The following is a 20,874-nucleotide window of genomic DNA, read 5'->3' as shown; positions in this document are numbered from 1 at the left end:
AAAAACCTGACATTCATGCATGTAAAATCAGAGCAGCAGGGGTCTTTGAACTGTGGCCTTGGACAGAAGTTCAGAATAAACTAGAGGGAGCTTCAAGAACAAAAGTGGTGTTTGAACAGATACAGTGCAAGGCGGCTGCAGCGGGCTAAGGCAGAAACACCAAACATCAACAACAAACTAAAGAAAGAAACAGAGACCAAACGAAGGACCTCGTGTAATGCAGCATTTGTTGGCCCTGAAGAAGTTCCCACTTTGACCTTCTTGACTCTGTCCTCTGTGACACACTGGCAGGCCAACTAACCAAAGCGCTGAACACAAGAGCAATGCTTACGTTGACAGTGGATGATACACTGGTGCAAAGTTCCACTGACCCTGGTAAGTTTTATTTATCAAATATTTTGCCTTGTTGTCAGCAATTTATTTCTCAACTATCTAGCAAGCTGCTAATGTCTCACCTCAGTGTCATGAACACAACATGGATGGCTCGTTGGTTAGTTGTTGGTCAGGTAGCACACGAGCATGGCTCCTAATTTCTCACAATAATATTACCTTTGTGACATTAATGTTACGTTCGACTTTCATAAAATTGAGAAATTAGTGGCTGTGTCTGCTTGGATGTTAGCTGACTAACAGTTGGCCCCATTCAAAGAAGGTTAATGTTTAATAAAGTGTATGAAAAAATAAGTTAATTATTCAGTGTGAACACACTGAGATGTGGGTCTTCATTTTGTGTGCTGTTGATTTTTTTATTTTAACTACCCCTAGTGGTCTGGTGAATGTGCAAACCTGCCAACCTGTATGCATTTTGATATCCAAGTATGTCTGTACAACTTACGCAAAAGGCTTGTTGTGTATTTTGAGTTCAGATCCAGTCCACGTACAGAAATGAAGCGTTTCTCTTTGATTTTCACCACCTATGCCACATTAAACCAACGTATACAGAGGTCGTCCTTAGAGTGAGATGTTTAAATCTACATAGGGAGCAGGTCTCCTTTCACAGAGGCAACCAAACAGCGGCCCCTTGATAGGGGATCACCCTTTGTTTTAACAGTGACAGCCACTGTACCCTCCCTACAATTTCAAATTGCACCTTTAAAATTGATAACCCATACACAAAGTCATACACAAAGACTTTCTTCAAGGTTGGCAGGTCTGACATGTTTGTGCTGGGTTCACTCGGCGCAGGTGTGTGGAATCATTGTTTATTAGTTTATTGTGTTCATTGTGTCTTCAGACATTCAACTAATGAAAGGCAATTATGCTGATACACATCAGTGTATTTCTTAATGTGTTAGCCCATATCAATTAAAAGCCTTTTAACCATCTGCTTCAGTGCCTGAACTGGATCTTTCGTGCTGCATCCTACCCATTGATGACGCACAATCTTTTCCTTACTTTAACATATTGATTCAGATGTAGTGGAAAAGTTTGTTTTTAAAGCACTGTTCTCTTATTTTCGTTTGTTTGGTTGTGGTTTGCTTTTGTTTTTAGGCTTCTCTGCAATCAGTGATGTTGATGCTGACATGGAGCTACCACTGCCTCTGGACTACAGCTCACCAGCACCATCTTGTAGCTCTGGAGCTTCAACAGGCCAGATGAGGGAAGGTTTGTTATGTTTGGTAGGTCTATGTAGTAGCTTGTTACACTAGACGATATGCAAGTCAAACACTGTGCTAAATTTATGTTATGATCAGGTTCTGGCTTTTTATTCTTCTCCCTAGGCTGAACAATTCTTTTTATCTGGTACCTCTGAATCCATGGACACAGCCATAGGAATACTAAGAAAAAAATAAAATGTAAAATAGGAATACATGATACAGAATAGAGAGTAAATCAACATTCATTTATTAGAGACCTAGAATAATTATAATATTTAATATTGATCAAATCAATATAACAAACATGGAATAGCAAAATACAATTTTAACAGAATCAGTGAGACAGAAGTTTGGATGTTAATGCTTAAGGCATATTTAACCTAAACCGATAAACAGCCATGAAGGAAGAACTGATATCTAATAAGTATAAAGAGGACACCGGCTGACTGAATGGTACTCACATATAAAGTGACACAGTTAACCAGAGCTATTATCACTAAAATCCCAGATATTGAACACACTTATGTGGAGTGATGGTCATTAGTAGGTGAGACAGTCTGGCCAGGATCAAGAGGCCAGTGAGAGAAGACGCCTGGAGGCCTCTACAATAGTACCCTCCTCTGAGGTACAGCTCCCAATGGACTAGGATGATGTCCCCGGGGCAGTTAGCCCACCATTAATGAAATTCAGTGATGAGCATGGGGTCTATGTCATCTACCTCCACACAGGACTTCTGCAGAGGCCCATACCCCTCTGAGTCCACCAATACTGTAATTGTTCTGTACAGTGCCAGGAGTCCAACGCTCTCCAGACCACAAAGATAGACTTCCCCTTGATGTTAATGGGCAGGAGAAGCATCTGGTGACACGCCGCAGGCCTGGTAGCCCTGACCTGAGGAGGGGGGACATGGAAAGAAGGGGTTATTTTATATTGTGAGGGTAACTGTAATCTGTACATCCCTCTTTTCAATCTTCTGATGATCCAAAAGGGACTTCCTACATTTGAGTTGCAACTTGATGTCTCACATACCCATGAAGCCGTAAATCATAATGATAACCATACACATTGGGCTGCATGTTAGTTTGGTGGCTGTCTTCTTTGATCTACCACATCCTTTTGCCTCAAGACAGCTCAGTGTATCTGGAGATGTGTGCAGATGACCATCCCTCTTCAGTCCTGCTGACTTACTGCTCCATTGCCAGCATGAGCATAAAGGTGCAATTCCAGGGAAATAGCTGTGATTGTAGCCTTAGACAACATCTGAATGGGGACAGACCAAAGGGCAAGTGGATAAGTGAGTGCACCAACAGAAGTGTCCCTGACAGTTCCCACAGGGACTGTGACTCTACAGTCCAAGCTCTTGGTTTAGGTGCTCTGTCTGACTGCTGGATTATGGGTGGTGACCAGAAGTAAAACTTAGTCCACGCACACCTGGGATGGAAATGAGATGCCACCATCAGAGACAGTGTCCTCTGGTGTGTTACCAGAGGACACTGTTGTGTTCGTGTTGAATTTCCGGAAAACATGGTGGATCAGCAGTTTGGAGAGCTGTGGAAAGATCAGGCAGAAGCACAAGACAAGGTCAACTACAATTGTAGTATTACCTTTCAACCGTACATGGTTCTGAACATGCAGACCCAGTAATGGCAGTACTGAGGAGGATGATCCCAGGTGAACAGTCTGCTGAGAAGGGAGGTGGAAATGTACTCTATGTCAACAGTGCCATAGGGTGGACTTACCTCCAGTCTTCTTGCCTGACTGATTCTCTTGTTGATGTCCTACTAAATAGGGTCCATGGAAGTACGTTGTATAGGCATGGGAGAGAATAATGATTTTTATGTTTTTTGAAATGGGAAGATAAGAGGGAGTTTGCGTGTTCTCCCTGTCTTCATTAGCAGAGCTGAGAGGAACCTGGACTACAGGGTGCAGAAAGTTTCTTCTGCCACTGCAACTAAAAGAGTTTGCCTGGCCAAGGTAAGTGGTACAGCCCCTGAGCTAAATCCCCAGATGAACCTGTGCTAGAATTTACTGAAGCCAAGGAACCTTTGCAGCTCTTTTGCAGTGCTGTGGCTGGGCCACTCTCTCACTGGCTTCACTCTCATTCAAATGAACTCACTGTGACCTGAGCACATATCCTAAATACGACACAGTAGTTTAATGGAATAAAGATTTGTGGAGTTAGAAGTGATTATCAAGGACTTTCTTTAACATGACTTTGACGTGGGCAATAAGATCAGACATGTTCTTGGAATATATCAAAATATCATCAATGTACACACTAACACATTTAGACATAAAGTCACAAAGAAACTCCTGTACAAAGGACTGAAATGCAGAAATTGCCTTTTCCAGGCCAAAGGCAGTACCAACTATTCAAAGTGTCTTGTAGCAATTGTGAAGGTAGTTTTAAGTCTGTCTTTTCTGCAGACACACACCAGGTTGTATACACTGCAAAGGTCAGGTTTAATAAACATGCCAAGCAGAAGGATGTGGAAAGATGGTGGGCAGGTGTCTGTCTGGAAAGGATCCGGAGGATGAGGTGGAGCAGGAATGCCACAGGGAGAAGGAGGCCTGGTGGCCTTTATAACAATAATATAATATATGGTGGTATACTATGGGAGATGAGTATAAAGTTATAAGATTGAGTGTAATGCTAGAGTTTAATACAGTATATAATACACTACAGCAATATAACATATGGTAGCATATACATGTTGCAGTATTTTACCAGCATTTAACATGAGCATACTCTTCATTCCCTGCAGAAAACAATTATTTGCAATGCAATAACTGCACAATGAAGATTTTTGTTAATTGTTACTGTTCTTGTACACAGGAAAAAAGGAAGTGAGACAACAATGTGGAGCTACAGTTTCTGGAGAAAGCAGATGAGAAGGTTGAGAGGTCATGAATGACACCTTGTTGCTGAAAATGGAATTAGAAACAGGTGCATTGCTAAAGTATTTAAAGTTGGTTTTATTTAAAAGTGATGTCTAATGTCTACACTTTCACATTTTTCGACTTTTGTATTTTTTGCATTTTACTGTATTTGAAATAAATAAATTTTATGAAAATATGTGTACGCTCCAGTATGTTTAATCAGCAGAGAAACATGTGTTACTACTGAGGTCAGTTTAGATGTCTCCAGTAAAGCAGCTCTAATGTCAGCCCCTTTTGGATGAGCATGCCATGGTAATGCCAGGACAATGTTTACATTCCCGTCTGTGTGCTCCTCAGTGAAAAATGTTCCTCACAAATGTTTAAATACCATTTGCTTGCTCAGCTCCAGCTTGCAGGGAGGATGCACCTCCATTGTCCTTTCGATATCCTGAAAGACATCTCCACAGCTGAGCATGCACAGCTCAGCGTATAACTCTGGGTGTGTTGTTTAGGGATCAGTCTTGCAGTGGTTGAATTGATGATTTAATGGGTCACCCATCAGGTAGCGTCTAACATCACAGCCAAACATTGACTGTTCGTCACTAGTAATTCCTCATTTTGGACTTTCCACAAATGTGACTGTCATAGTACGTTTGTGTCATGTACAATCCCTGGATAGCCAGCATCCATCCCAGGTCTTTGAAAGAGCTTTGCTATCCAGACGTCCTTACAGAACAACAGAACCTTCTTTTCTGATTGTTTTAGTCTGGCTGTTATTGGAATGTGGCTTCCACCATCAACAATTATGGAAGAAAGTGACTATTTCAACCAACATGTCTGAATAAGAACAATAATACTGGTGAAAAACAACCCGATGATGACTGCATTGCAGAACTGCAGAACACAAACACAGTGGTCAGGCCTTTTTGGATTGGGACATATAAACAGTAATTTTTGTTCCTTCTCCCCATGACATGCCTGACTTGAACCCAGATGTTCTGAAATGACTATGTGGTCATGAAATTCTGCATGAATGTGAAAGAGCTGAAATCCAGAACAGTTGTGTCCAGCCCATAGTGAGATTATTGGTGTCTCCAGACAACAGTCCAACTCCGACATCCCATCAGTCACAAGCGTACATGATAAAAATCAGTCTGCCATTCATTCATTAATTGCATCAATACTATCGCAGTCAGTGTTAGGTAGCTAGCTAATGATGAAGGCAAAGACTAACATGAACATCTTATGTTAACTGCATGTAATTATCTGTATTTTCAAACATAATCACCAGGCATAGCAGTTACCACAAAGAGCAGAAATAAACAGTTTGAATGCCAACACATTGGGAGACATTGAAGTCTGTAGTATAGCTCTTTCTTTTGGGTAGTATTTTCACTTTTGTTACCGTAAGAGTTAGAGTTTACTGTGAACATAAACGTTTTTACTTTTTCGGTGGTACGGTATTTTGTTCAGTTGTGCCATCTAATGCTAGTGACTACTAACTACTACTGAGACACCACATCCTATGCCAGTTTTACTTTAATTAGAGGAAATTGTGAAGTTTGGGGGCCTTGGACTGGATTGGCTTTGGATCCCAGCGGGGTGGTGTGTCAGGAACTGAGTCAAAGAAAACAATGTGTACAGTGTGAGAGGAACTTGTCACTTAGTGCAAAAGTGTGGCTCACTGATGGGTGTTTTTAAAAGGATTGTGGGAAAAAAATGGAGCTCTGGGAGGAATAAAATCAGGTTTTGAATATCCACAGAGTTCTTGTTAAGAGGATAAATTCATTGTTGGTTTTGGATTTTGGAATTTGCTTACAATAAGAAAAATAAACTATCACATACCAAATTATTATTTTTTTGTTTCAACTTCCTGTTACTTTCTGGCCTTTAGAGACTACAGAGATGTGGAGGCGGCCTTAAATGCCATGAAAAATGTGGCCAGGTTGATCAATGAGAGAAAACGGCGCCTGGAAAACATCGACAAGATAGCCCAGTGGCAGAGCACCATAGAGGACTGGGAGGTTTGTTATCAAATGATCTCTCATTTCATAATGTTTAATACAACTGGACTTAGTAGAAAAAAAACAGCAGTGTGTGTGTGTGTATGTGTTTATCCGTGCAGGGTGAAGATGTCCTCAGCAGAAGCTCTGAACTCATTTTCTCTGGGGAGTTGACAAAGCTGTCTCAACCTCAGGCCAAGAGTCAGCAGAGAATGTTTTTCCTCTTTGATCATCAGATGGTGTATTGTAAAAAGGTGCATTGTACCCTCTCTTTACACTCTGACTTCATTTGAATGACATATTTTGATTGAGTATTCGTGGTTGAGGTTTCATTTTGTGATTGGTGTGCTTCAAGGAGACAGAAGGTTTGTGTGATCATTCTAGTAAGATGTGATGAGTTAACTCACTTTATTCTGTAGAGTGTTTATTTTTTAGGGGTCTTGTCAAACTGGCAGTATTGAATGTGGCTTTACTTACTACTGTTACTACTGCCTTATAAAATACTCATATTCCAGCCATTTCTACTGGCTACTGGACAGTTATTGTTTTCTAACTTCAGATATTTCCATACTGCAGATATTTTAGCAAACTGTTCTCTCACCTGTGTGACAGCAGACATGAAGGTCTGGGCTTAGGTCTGGCTCAATAAAGCTAAAATTGATCAGGTAAAAAAAATCCTGCTGCCTTGATGAGCCCCAATACTGACCTTTGAGACTGGGACTTGAGACTGGATCCAGACATCCCTAATTTAAACAGTTGTTAGGCTTTTACTTCTTTCTTTTGTTGTCATCATGGTACAAACTAACATCAAGAATTGATGCTGATTACTTGTTTCTTGTATTATTCACATCACTGGCTGAATTAGCTGTTTTTGTATTAATGTAGGACCTCCTGCGCCGGGACATGCTGTATTACAAGGGTCGGATGGACATGGACCACATGGAGGTGATAGATGTAGAGGACGGCAAGGAGAAGGATTTCAACGTCAGTGTGAAGAACGCACTGAAGCTGCGGTCACTGACTGGTGACAAGGTCCACCTCCTATGCGCTAAGAAGCCAGAGCAGAAAGAGCGCTGGCTCCGAGCCTTCACTGATGAGAGGAGACAGGTCCAGCATGATCTTGAGACAGGTCAGATATATGCACAGTTCAAATTCAGTGTTCAAAGTGTGGCCATTTAGCTATATGATCCATTAACTATAAATAGAAAACAAGTGTCTCCCTTCTTTCCTTCCCTGCAAACCACAAAGCTGTTTCCATAAACTATTATGTCATTTCTAATCTGATTTCTTCTTCCTCTACTACATCTGCAAGAATTCTTTCATATCCTCACTTGGCATCATGTCAGGAAATGTGGATCTGCCCAGTGTAAATGGGTTTCTGTGATACTGATCCAAAGAGTTCACAAGTGGTTTGTCCATGATTCCCCCTCCATTGGAGGGGGCTTTTGCCCTCAGTTGTTTGCTCTGACTTTATCTAAATTATTTTGCAACAGGAAATATTTCACTTTAAACTATTATTGAATATATATTGATGTTTATCACATGGTAACCATAACAACAAGAGTTTTTGGCTATTAAGGTATGAACCACATGGCACGGACTGAAAAACCCATGAACTGGCTCCGGGCAAGCATACATTTCCTTCAAGAAATGTAGATTGGTCTAGTTTGTTTTATGTTTTCATTTCTATATACTTTGTGACATTACAGCAAAGCACAAGCACAGATGCCGCACTAGATAGTGACTTGTGAGATTGACTTAAAGTTGGTCTCTAGGTTTGTTTTGAAGACTCTTAGAGCCCTGTTAAAGTACGCAGCTATTTCTTTTTATATATGGGAATCTATCAGTTTTATTTACAAGTATTGAAAGTGTCATAGTGAAGGTATTTCTTTTTCTGTTTTCAGGCTTTTCTCTCACAGAGGTCCAGAAGAAACAGGCCATGCTGAACGCCTGCAAAAGCCATCCTGCTGGGAAACCCAAAGGTGTGAAACAGACACTGGCACATAATAATAATTACACATGAGACACAAAACACATGTTAGCATCAATGTAGACTTACTTATTGTTTATTTAGGAGTTATTTCCTCCTTGGATATAATCACCCTCACTTTTTAGATTTCGACATTTCAGAGTCACTTTTAAGAATCATAGTAATTTAGTTTGAGTGGATCTTAAAAATACTTCTCTTCCTACAGGACAGGCATCATTATTCATGAAGGTTTCTACCCACGATAAGACAGAGATCTACATTAAAAATAAATAACCCCAAAACATATTTTCTGTTTGTCTCCTCCTCAGTGGTGACCAGATCGTACTATGACTTCCTCCTGCGACAGAAACATCCCTCCCTCCCCACTGCTTTGCCCCAGCAGCAGGTGTTCATGCTGGCTGAGCCTAAGCGCAAAACCTCGACCTTTTGGCACAACATTGGCAGACTCACACCCTTCAAGAAGTGAAACAAAAGGCTGAAAATAAAAGGAGAGGAGGAGAAAGAGAACATCTCTTTGCTCATGCCTGAATAGACCCTTTGAAATTCTTCCTCATTCTGTCCTATTTGTAACATCGCCCTATTGATATAGTGATTTATTGTATAGATGGGGTTTATTAAGATGAGGAGGAGATTTTTGAAAGCACTTTACAGGTTGGTTAACAATCAGACTGGAGAATGGTCTCTTGGAGTCAAACAGCGAGAGTGGACATTTGCTTTACTTACATCTACTATAACTTCAATCAAACGCAGATTGGTACTAATACTACTACTGTACTGCTGCACGTGAGCGTGGGACTCCTGTCTGTGCTGCCTCTGTGAAGACGTTGCCTGTCAACAAATCCTTGTCATTCATTTCCACTGTTTTATTGCTTTATTTGAGAAATGCCAACTGTTCACAGTGCCAGATGATTTGTTTTTGTATTTGTTCTGTGTCTGCTTATGAAAAAAAGGGGGAAATTGAGGTGGTCCAGCTGTGGCTGGTAAAGTTTCTTGTGCTTTTCTATGTGCAAATATATAATTTCAGAATCATTTTAGTTGGGGTTTCAAGTATTTTGTGCTCTCCATATTTGCTGCAGCATTTTTCTGGTGCATTTGATGTGTTGTGCAAATACTTGATTAAAGACATGAAATGCAGCCCAAAGATAAATCAGGACATCACAGATTCAGCGCTTGTCATTAAGTTAAAACAGCAGCACTCCACACGTGTGTCCAGCAACACACATCCCCTGAGTCTGGTCCTTAACTTTTCCTTATACCTACATCTGTAAAAGTTTCTAACCTGGTTGTTATGTTTTCTTCTTCTTTTTTAAATACTATTTGAAGTGTGTCATGGATGACTTACAATGACATGCATGGATGTAATTTAAAAAAATACTGTGAAAAAATAATTTTTTTATTATTTCTAAAGAGCCCTACGATATTTAACTAGATTCGGGAAGTTTTATTGTGCTACTAATCTGACATCCCACACACATATGCATGTTTGTTTTAATTCCTTGTGTGGACTTTACATTGACTTCTATTGCTTTCATGAAGACCTACTGTAATATATCCGCCACCTGCCTAACCCTAACCCCTTAATCCTTACCATAAACCAAATTATCATCCTATTATTCCGCATTTGGTCCCCACAAGGAAGGCCTCAAAATGTGAGTGTACTGTATTAACAGGGTTTGGTGCCCACAGTGTGAGTAATACAAGCTACACACACACATTCAAGCTACCTGTATTTCTGATATCTAGTATTCCTGCTCTGTGTATCTGGTTTCCAGTATAACCTAATTTCAGATCCACGGATCCCAATGATATCAGTCTGTAAGTGCATTCATTGAAATGTACTCCTTTCACCTTTACGTTCAAATGTTTTAGCTTCTGACAATATGGAATATTAAACATTCCTAAGCTGATAAATGTGGTTGTCAGTCAGGGTGATTATTTTTTTGTTCACTGTTTAGCACACATCATAAGGAAATGGGGGAACAGCAAGATCAAAACTCAAGTGGGTAGAAACATAGCAGTGATAATAATAATAATGGGAACGATCCACTGGCAGGTGAAGTCAATAATTGTCATCATAATGGCACTTGTCAAGGGGCAGCAAGTGAACAGTCAGCTCATAGAGGCTGATGTGTTAGAAGCAGCATAAGAACCTGAGTGACTTTGATAAGGCCCAAACAGTAAGGGCAGGAGTTGGGGTGATACATGGTCTGCATCCAGGAGCCAATTTCCCATTCTTCTTACTGACTACAAATAACGAAGATCCAAAAGGAACTTTTAGATTCCTTAATTTAAAGATGCTGCTGTAAAGTTGTATGGATCTGTGTCCTTAGCCTGATGTAGTGCTTGACAGCAGGAGCATGGCCATGAGACATGTCAGTCCTAGCAAAAATATCTTAAAAAGAATTTAAATTTTCGTTGATAAATGTCTTCACCACTGGCTTCTACACATCTGGGTGACAGTAGGAGCAGAACCACAGCCTTGAATATGTTGGAACTCTAAAGGCTGAGACCTTCAGTACTGATTTTGTCATCAGCAGGGTTGAGTTTGTCTTTTTGTGCCAGCGATGCCTGTTGTTTCCAGGGCTTTGCAGAAAGCTCTGTGCAACCTCTACTAGTCCAAATGCATCTTCACAGAGTTACTTTAATAAACTTTGTGTGTGAGATGTAGATATAACCCCCACAACAAGCCCATGGCTACATCTCTCCAAAAAATGAATAACCCCCAGTAATTAGCCCTTGGGCCCCTTGCTTGAATATAGATTAAGTTTTAAAAGACTCATAGGCATTTTAATTGAACTTTTTCTTGTAGTACTTACATGAAAGGAATATCACTGCAACATTAACTCATTTCTCTCATAACCCACCAGAGTCTACCTGGACTCCACCCACAAACACCCTGGAAGATGAAACACTACATAATGTAACATTGACCATATGACCTCTGGGTCTGTATCAGCTGGAATAAAACATCAGCTTCAGCTTCTGCTCAACCACTGACCCTGGCTGTGATTGTCATTGGTGGTCAGCTATTTTAACTGGCTTATGTTTTCTGAAAGCCACCCAGTCTCCAAAGGTGATGGACCTTCTGTTTTTTCCCTAAACTCACACATTCTGGAAGATAATCCAGGCAGGATGATAAGAAAATTAGAAAACACACTGTAGGAGCCACCTGGTTGTGTTATTCTCAGGTGGGTTCACTAGGTGTCAGTCTTTAATACTTGGGTGCAATCACCATATAAGGAAGAACTTTGACACAGGGGTCAAGGGTTATAAGAAGTCAAAGCTTCATTATGTTGTGTAAATGATGACAAAGCTGTTGGGCTTCATGGAAAAGCTGCACATGGACGTTATGGATGAATGTTTATCAATGGAAACTGTGTGATGGAGAAATAAATACACTAATGTACAGCAGATGCGTGTGGGATGATACTTATGTAGAGTAATTCTGGCGAACCCTCAGTGGCTTTAAGTTTGGGCTTAGTCACCACAAAGTTAAAACTGTTAGAAAAACTATTGAAAGGTCTTTATTACGTTAGTGGCCTCGGATATTGGAGCTGGCTGCTGTTCTGGGCTGGTTTGGAGCTGGAAATCTGCGTGAAGGATTGTCGTCTATTGGACTCATCAGGGATGGATTGTCAAGCCCAGAGCACAGAGTCAGCTTGTTTTCCCCGTCAACAGGATTAGACAGGCCATCTAACAATGCTCAACCAACGTGAGGACACCGGGAGCTGGTCTCCCCATAGAGCCCCATAGAGTCAACTACATTACCGGGATCATCTCATGGCGCACAGCGTCAACTAAGGTAGGCCCATGTGTAGCGCCACCAACCTTATAAATGGCTATTTACATTTGTGTGCGCACATAATGAAGCTATTGCACAATCAGTGCTATTTTGTGTGATGAAGCAAAAGACATTGATGATGTTCCCTGATGATGAAAAGGAAAAACATGATATTTGACTCAAAGCAAAGATGATGTTCAATGAGTTTATTTCTGATGTAGAAAATGGGTTTTCAGGCTTGAACCTGAGGCATTTGACGATGAAAATGTTACTGATCACATTAATCCAGAGGATAATGTTGCTACACACTCACACAGTGGAAAATATAGCACCACATCTTCTGCCAGAATAAAAGCAGAGGCCAATAGAGCTGTACTGTTTGCTCGGGTTGCAGCTTTGAGGGAAAAGCATTGGAGGAACAGGAAGAACAGCTCAAAAGGAACAGCTTGAACTGAAGGCACTGCTGTCTGCAGTTTTACAGGCTTCAGATATGAAGAGTGCTTCCAAAACTGCACCCTATGCAATGAATTCCTGCTTGGAGAAGGAAACAAGGAAAGTAGTAAAGATAATAGATAGATGGTGTTCGATGACATGAGTGCAGAGGAGCTGCTTGTCATTCTGCCACTGAAAGGTCACTTATAGGCTTCATGGATTTTATAAACAAAATCCACCAACCATTAGTAAACTAGTCTTCATTACCATTGGACATTGGGAAAGATAAGGAAAACTGTACAATTATATAGTCTGGGAAAAACTACTGCATATATACCACCATGTATTCATGTACAGTTGTGCCTGTAGATATCTGTATCTACGTTTCCTGTTACTTTTGCCATCTGTACATCGGGGAGTATTGAGCAGCATAAGACTGCCTGTTGATATGCTGATCCACCTCTATCTCTGATTCATACATCTCTTCCTCCTCTTCCTCTCCATCATCCTCTTTCTCCTCCTCCATACATCTCTGGCGCTGTAAGGTGCTGCGAGCCTGCCAATGAGATAAGGTGTGAATCATCAGGGTCATGGGGTGGTGGCTTTCAGGATAGTAGTTAAAACCACAGCATAACAGAACAAAAAGGCATGTCGCTCAAAAATGATGAACTTTATGTGAACATCATCTGAATCAGTGCAAGCAACAACTTAGCCACAGATATTTCTGATCATCTTTATTCCAACGGCAAAAGAAGCAGATATTTTTTAGTATGTCACCGCACTAAAACTTTTAAAGTGCAAAAGAAAAATATGTGGAAACTAATGACTGACACATCTGGCAGTGATGAATAGATCAGAAGTACAGTGACAATAACAAGTATGTGAGGCCAATCAGTTTAATAAGATCAGAGGTGTGAGTTTGAGCTACACTGACTTATCAAAAGGAAGACCATTCTTCTTAGTTAGTTATGACCATGATCTGCCAAAAACAAAAACTAGCTCATAAGATTTCTAATCAAGAAATCTTGATTTATATAAAGCTATAATGTGTTAGGGTGCCCACCAGTCTTCCACAACCCTTGATATGACGATGACATTTATACCAACCATCTTTAAGAAAATGCCTTTTTGAAACAGTTCAGTAAAGAAGAAACACTGTGTATCCACAGTCAGGAAGTATAATTCTTCATTGTTTTTTAGCTTCTCTTATTTATAATTTAGATTAAGTTCAGATGACAAAAATGTTTTTTAAAAAAAAAACAGTTTTGAAAGGGTTCACATATTTTTCTTGTTACTGTAAATTAGATGCTTTAATTTAAGAGCAAATATTCATATTAATAGAAGGCCACTAGTTTTTATCCATCTATGTGAAAGCACTATTGTTGTCAAACACAGCCCTTCTGTCACTTTGGTAACGAGGACATTAGGACTTACTCTTCTGGCTGTTTCTTGGTACTGGCTATATTGTTGCCAGTGGTTTTGGCTTGTGGTAGAGACCAGCATCGGCCTGAGGCTTTGACCTTTGCTGGGAGTCAGAGGAGGACTGGGGTAGCGGCTCATGAGCGGAGAAGAGTGGCTGCTCAGAGGGGTGTCCAGGTGTCCAGATTCAGACATCCTAATCCGGCCACTAAACAGCTGTGGAAGCAGGAAGACGGTGTAATGCTTACTTCAAAAATAGGACAGACAGAATTTCAAGCTTTTAGTTTTCCTCTAAAACTGTCAGTCATTTTTTAGAGTGGATCTGAATTACCTGGAGGTCTACTGTATTATTAGGGAACTTGATTTGTTTTTGATGATCAAATAGTATAAATATTCTTAATAGCAAACATTGTTACACTGATTAATGGTCAAAGAGGTTGTGATATAATTGAGACTGAAACGTCTACTTGCTGTAAATCATCTCTACAGCAGGAACAGTTAGTGTTAGTTACTCTTGGCACCTGATACTGTATTGCATCCTCTAGTATCACCTGTGCTCCCAGCCCAGCACCGTGCAGCTCGTGTTTATGATTAGATTTATTGAGTATTGATTTTTCCCTAGCTCCCTACGGCAGGTGGAGGGTAATTGAGAGAAAGGTCACGCTCTTCAACATTAAGATAACGTTTTGAATACTTTTGATTAGTGACTCTTACCTGGTATTACACTGAGGTGAGCACAATGCTAACAAATACCTCTGAAGTCATGAATGGTTCAACTACAGTTACAGGTTGAATGCAAATTCTCCACCCTGGACCTCATCAGGCCACATTAATTTTTTAATGAGTGATGTCACACATCATCTGATATGCTATCACCCTGTAACTGTGACAGCAGACATTAAAAGTCATTATCATGCATTAATGTTGCAAAAAGTCTGTTTTTGGTCTTAACTTCAGAGAGAAAAATCATTTGAACCTTTAGCTGCACAAATATAATCACTAGTCCTTATAATTGTGTCTTTCTGCTGTTTGGTGCTGTGTAGATAAAACAGCATTTAAACACTGTAGTTCAAAATGTTATCAGCAATGTAATCAACACAAGCTACCTCCAGATCCTTTTGAGTGTTCATTGCCTCCAGGTTGTGGTATGTGTGCGTGTAGACCTCCAGTGCTTTAGCATGGAAAAGCATCTCCACTGTGATGAAGTCTGTGAAAACCCTCTGCCCAAAATACAAAACATGGGAGTGAGGTCATTTTAGGGTTGGGTTCAGGCAGTTGTGGTGTTTGGGTAAGTGTGCAAGGAAATGGCTTGTTGACTGACTTTTACATCCTCCAGCTTTTGCCTCTGAAAGTCTGTGACGATGTCCTCTACTTGTCTGCTCCTGCGCTGGGCACTGTTGGAAAACTTCTGAGCATTTACTTCTGCCTGTCAATTAACACAAAATACAGTAACAAAACTTTACCTTGCTGCTGTTTATACATTGGTACTGTAATGTTAATCATGAGAAAATCATAAAATCATTTACATTACCTGAGACTGAAAGGTCTTGTCAAGAAAATATTCTCAAATTTAAATTAGCATTCTTAACATGCAATGTCAAAACACAGCAACACAGCCATATATTGGGATTGCATACAGTTGTCAATGTACTGATTTATAGTCATATAGTTAATATATGTATTGTACGTTAATATACATACTGTATGACAGATAGACTGTATAAAAATGGTATAATGGTACTGGTAAATGGTAATATAAAAGTATGAGGAAAATTACATTTGTCAGATTGATATTTATGTATTAAATGTATGGGTTTTTTTTTTTTACAGTATGTTCAAATATACATATTTTAGGTGAATGTGAACTTCCTCCCCAAAAGATGAGTCTGTGGTGAGACCATAGTTCCTAACCACTCAAAACTAGAGGATAAGTGTACAGGGAAATATCTGTTGCTTGCTTGCAGATGCCTGCATTCACACATTTCTTTAAAATTCCCTCAGATTTGGTATTTTTGGAAACTGTGGCCTCTCCACTAGTTCTGTTACTTTGAACAGTGTTTGGCTGTGCAGTTTGGACAGACTCACCCACTGTGGCTTCACATGTCAATAAAACATGAATATGCAGTGATGAAAAGCATCAAATCTTTGTATGTGAAGGATACAATGCTCTGCCGATCTGCTGGATTCCTCAGTCTGATTTTCTCCAGCTTCTGCAGCTCCTTCAGCTCTCTGTTCAGATCATTGCTCAGCTTCTTCAGATCTGCCTGAATGGTAGATACACTGTCAGATAACACTGCTAATTTACTGCTAATTTACTTATTTATTATATTCATGGAAATATGATAATCAACTAATATATTAGCTTCTTCCAGATATATCAGTCTTATTGGTGCACATCTTTAACAAAACTCACCTTTTTAGTTTTGACTATGTTTCCATATGCTTTTAAAGGAGCAACAACTCTTGTCTCCAGTCTCTCTACCTGCAACAACAAAATGCTCATGACAACAACCACAGGTTAATGGGTTTGATGGTGATTACAGGTGGTCAACCCATGTTCCTCAAGGGTCACTGCCCTGCTTGTTTACCAGTTTCATTACCAATACCTTTTCTGAGATCTTCCAGCTTTTTAATATTATGAACATACCTGATCCAGGTAATCAGCAGTGTGTAGGGCAGAGGTAGTTGGAAAACAAACAGGACAGTGGCCGTCGATTAACACTGATGTAGAAAATAATGCACGTTGATGCATGTATAACTACAGTATTTTTGACCTGAGCCTGCCTGTAGTCCTGAACCATGGCTAGGTCTTCTGCCAGGTTTTTAAGACCAATCTGGAGCTCTGGGCCCTCTGTGCCAGAGAAGTCAAACAGCCGAGCCACCAGCAGGTCTGCCTTGTCTCTGAGCTTGGCTGTCTTCCTGGTGTAGGCGGCCATTAGAGTGCAGAGCTCACCTAGGTACTTCTCAGCATGTTTCACTGTCTGCTCCATGCTTTTCACCTGGACATCCCTGCTGGGACGAATCGGTAGACAAAACTGACTGGAGGATACGTTTTATTGGTGCTTGCTCTGTAGCTTATCACCACACTGCCAAGGTGTTATTATCTTCTAAGTGAAACTGTCTCCATGTTACCTTCTCTGTTGATAACGTGAAACATAAAAGAGGCTCTTACCTGGATAATAGGCTGTTCATGTTTGTTCTGTTGTCCACGGGTTCTCTGTTCTGTTGTTTACCTCAGCTCGCTCTCACCTGTGCCAGGCAACAGAGGGCTGTTGCCATGGAAACACCAGCAACAGATGGGGTCTAATAGATGTGTTGAAGGTGTAAGTGATGCTTCTTGCCACATGATGGCAGCAGAGTATTATTAAGGCTGCATACTAGGTTTTAAGACTCAGGTACCTCCCATAAAGGATCAGGTATGCCAGTAAGACCCAACACACAGGGACCCAAAGTATGTGGATGTTAATATTTTAAATATTGTGCTTGTGTAATAGGGGCTATAAATGAGTGGGAATATCTCAATTTATTCAAGTGTTTTTGAACTTAAAACTTTCTTTTTTTGCTTAATACTTACTCTGCTTTAGCAAATATTCTCTCACAGGAGACAGATGCAGCTGGTGTTTCATACCTTTGGGTGTGTATATAAGATAAGATAAACTTTATTCAGCCCCAAAGGGAAATTCAGGAGATGAACATCACTAAACAGCTGTCTGTTTTTTAGCCAATATAATTGGTGACATATAAGGAAATACAGTTGTTCTTTTTAAAAAACAATATAAGCTGCTTGAAAAAAATTAAGGAAACACTTGAATCACATATCAGATCTTGTTCAACGATTTATACAAGTGGAAAACTGTCATTAATGTGCTTTGTATAATTTGTTCAGCAGAAAATGACATAAGTCAGTGGAAACCAAAATCATCAAGGGCTGTATTTAACACTGAAAGTTAAAGTGAACATTTTAAATTAGAGGATTACCCAAGTTCCATCAATTTCATTACAGCAACTCATAATGTTGCTCAAAAGTGTGTATAGCCCTGTATACACTCCTAACAATGTCTGGACATGTTCCTGATGAGTCAGTGGATGGTGTCTTAGGTGAAATCCTCACAGACCTGGATCAGGGCATCAGTAAGCTCCTGGGTAGTCCATGATGGTACTTGGTGGCGTTGAATGCTTTAAAACATAATGTCCCATAGGTGTTTAATTGGATTAAAGTTTAGGGAACGTGAGGGCCAGTCAATGACACAAATGCCTTCATCATTCTGGAACCGCTTACACACTTTGGCCACATGAGGCCGGGCATTGTCCTGCACCAGGAAGAAACCACGGCCCACTGCCCAAGCATAAGGTCTGACAGTGGCTCTGAGGATTTCATCCTGGTACCTCACAGCAGTCAGGTTACTACTATCACATGGAAGTGTGTGCAGCCATCCAAGCATATGTCTCCCTGGACATTACTGACCCACAACCAGATCTGATCACTGCAGGTACTGCTGCGAGTAGTGACGACGACTCTAGCATGGATTTGTCTGTGATGATTATGTGTTCACTTGATTTCTTGAGCAGTTTATAAGATACTACTGTACTAAAATCAGAAAGTGACCATGGTATGCCATCAGAAATTGAAACTGTAACAAATTTACTGTCTTTTTTAATGCCAGGGTAAAGTATTTTAAGTCATGATGAGTAAGGGACTAAATTGTGTTTCTCTTCATCTCAACAGTGTTGACTGCATAAATGGGCCCTCGTGTCTCTCTGCTGTGGCAGAACCAGGTGGGTAAATATACAGTGATGTGATTTATCAAAAGGCTCACCTTCTCAGTCCTGTTTTCTGTTGTAGACAGACTCACAAACCCAGCACCCTCTGTTCCTTCTGAACTGCTGTCCAAAAAGTCATGCAATGATTTTGCAGCCTTTTTCACAGACAAAATATCAAAGATAAGACAAACTATCTCTAGCTGCAGTCCTAGGAACATGACAATATCACCTGTGCCTCCTTGTTCTCCAGTGAATCTAGAACATTTTGATCTCCTTGATCACAGAGCTCTGGCAGAAACGCTTCTACAATTAAAATCTACATCATGCTGCCTTGATATTTTACCAACAAATTTTTTTTAAAAATGTTTTTAACAGCTTAGCTCCAGATGTATTGCAGATTGTCTCTTCAGTCAGGGCACTTTCCCCAGACCTTAAAAACTGCTGTTATAAAACCTCTTCTTAAAAAGCCTAATCTAGATGCTTCAGGAGTAAGTAACTACAGGCCAATATCAAATCTTCCATTTTTGGGAAAAATAATTGAAAAAGTAGTTTCTCAACAAATTCACAGATTTATGGTGCAAAACAATCTTTTTAATGCACTTCAGTCCGGATTTCGCGCACACCACAGCACAGAGACTGCACTTATTAAAATTATAAATGATTTACATTTAAATAATGATGAATCCAAAACCTCTGTTTTAGTACTACTGGATCTCAGTGCTGCATTTGACACAGTTGATCATGATGTGCTGCTTGATAGACTAGAAGCGTGGGTGGGAGTTACTGGCTCAGTGTTAAACTGGCTAAAATCTTACTTACAAGATAGAGACTATTTTGTCTCACTTGGTAACTATGAGTCTGAGCGAACAAAAATGAAATGTGGGGTTCCTCAGGGGTCTATTCTTGGTCCTCTCTTATTCAATATCTATATGCTGCCCCTTGCTCAGATTATGGAATACTACAACATTGACTACCATACCTATGCAGATGACACCCAACTTTATATATCAGTATCATCTCATGATTATAGTCCTCTAATTTCATTATGTGAGTGTATTAATCAAGTCAAAGAATGGATGCGCCAGAATTTTCTCCAGCTCAATACAGACAAGACAGAAGTGATTGTTTTTGGCCCCAAAAATGAAAGTTCAAAGGTCATTGCTCACCTTGACTCCATGTCATTGAAAGCTACAAATCAAGCCAGAAACCTTGGTGTAATCATTGACTCAGACCTGAATTTTAACAACCACATAAAATCCATCACTAAATCTTCCTATTACCACCTGAAAAACATTGCTAGAATAAAAGGTTTTCTGTCTAAACAAGATGCAGAAAAACGTGTTCACGCATTTATTTTCAGTAGGTTAGATTATTGTAATGGCTTGTTCACAGGTCTTAGCAAAAAGTCAATCAGGCAGCTGCAGCTAATCCAGAATGCTGCTGCCAGAGTCCTTACAAACACCAAGAAACTGGACCATATCACACCAGTTCTTAGATCACTACACTGGCTTCCCATTAGTCAAAGGATAGATTTTAAAATTTTATTGCTAGTTTATAAAGCACTAAATGGTTGTGGACCAAAATATATCCAAGATATATTAATTCCCTATAAGGTTTCCAGACCCCTCAGGTCATCTGGGACAGGTCCACTGTGTGTTCCCAGAACCAGAACCAAACAAAGTGAAGCAGCATTCAGTCACTATGCTCCTCACTTGTGGAACAAACTTCCTGAACACCTGAGGTCTGCTCAAACTGTCAGTTCATTCAAATCAGGACTGAAAACTCTGTTGTTTACTGCTGCCTTCGAATAATTGGTCATCTTTGTTTTCTTAATGTGCTTTTATGTTTTATTTTAATTTACTTTACTTGATTTAAATTTATTTTATGTTAAATGTCTTTATTTTTAAATGCTCTTTTCAATGCTTTTAATGTAATTATATGCCTTGTAAAGCACTTTGAATTGCGTAGTGTATGAAAGGTGCTATACAAATAAATTTGCCTTTGCCTTTG

General features: G+C 40.0%; 2 protein-coding genes across 5 annotated transcripts in view; one reads left to right on the top strand and one right to left on the bottom strand.

Annotated features, from left to right (window-relative positions):
- The window catches only part of LOC113121448 (Rho guanine nucleotide exchange factor (GEF) 4), an 81,667-nt gene extending 71,333 nt beyond the window's left edge, over positions 1 to 10,334 (top strand). For all 4 annotated transcript variants that reach the window (XM_026291960.1, XM_026291959.1, XM_026291961.2 and 1 more), the window contains 5 exons: positions 6,373 to 6,502; positions 6,604 to 6,735; positions 7,367 to 7,610; positions 8,386 to 8,463; positions 8,780 to 10,334. In XM_026291960.1, the coding sequence (XP_026147745.1) occupies positions 6,373 to 6,502; positions 6,604 to 6,735; positions 7,367 to 7,610; positions 8,386 to 8,463; positions 8,780 to 8,937 (742 nt within the window). In that variant the 3' untranslated portion in view covers positions 8,938 to 10,334. The remainder of the gene's footprint in view (positions 1 to 6,372; positions 6,503 to 6,603; positions 6,736 to 7,366; positions 7,611 to 8,385; positions 8,464 to 8,779) is intronic.
- Positions 10,335 to 12,576: 2,242 nt separating this feature from the next.
- LOC113121462 (protein FAM92B-like) lies at positions 12,577 to 17,347 on the bottom strand. Its single transcript, XM_026291983.1, has 9 exons — positions 17,276 to 17,347; positions 16,878 to 17,112; positions 16,517 to 16,585; positions 16,266 to 16,367; positions 15,635 to 15,640; positions 15,425 to 15,529; positions 15,210 to 15,323; positions 14,119 to 14,319; positions 12,577 to 13,240 (listed from the first exon to the last, which is right to left on the bottom strand). Exons 1-9 carry the CDS (start codon positions 17,293 to 17,295, stop codon positions 13,076 to 13,078), a joined length of 1,017 nt encoding a protein of 338 aa, XP_026147768.1. The 5' UTR covers positions 17,296 to 17,347; the 3' UTR covers positions 12,577 to 13,075.
- Positions 17,348 to 20,874: the final 3,527 nt, after the last annotated feature.

The sequence above is a fragment of the Mastacembelus armatus genome, chromosome 20 (assembly GCF_900324485.2).
Source record: "Mastacembelus armatus chromosome 20, fMasArm1.2, whole genome shotgun sequence".
Lineage (NCBI taxonomy): Eukaryota > Metazoa > Chordata > Actinopteri > Synbranchiformes > Mastacembelidae > Mastacembelus > Mastacembelus armatus.
The sequence above is the reverse complement of the archived record's forward strand: the minus strand, read 5'-3'. Positions and strand labels throughout refer to the sequence as shown.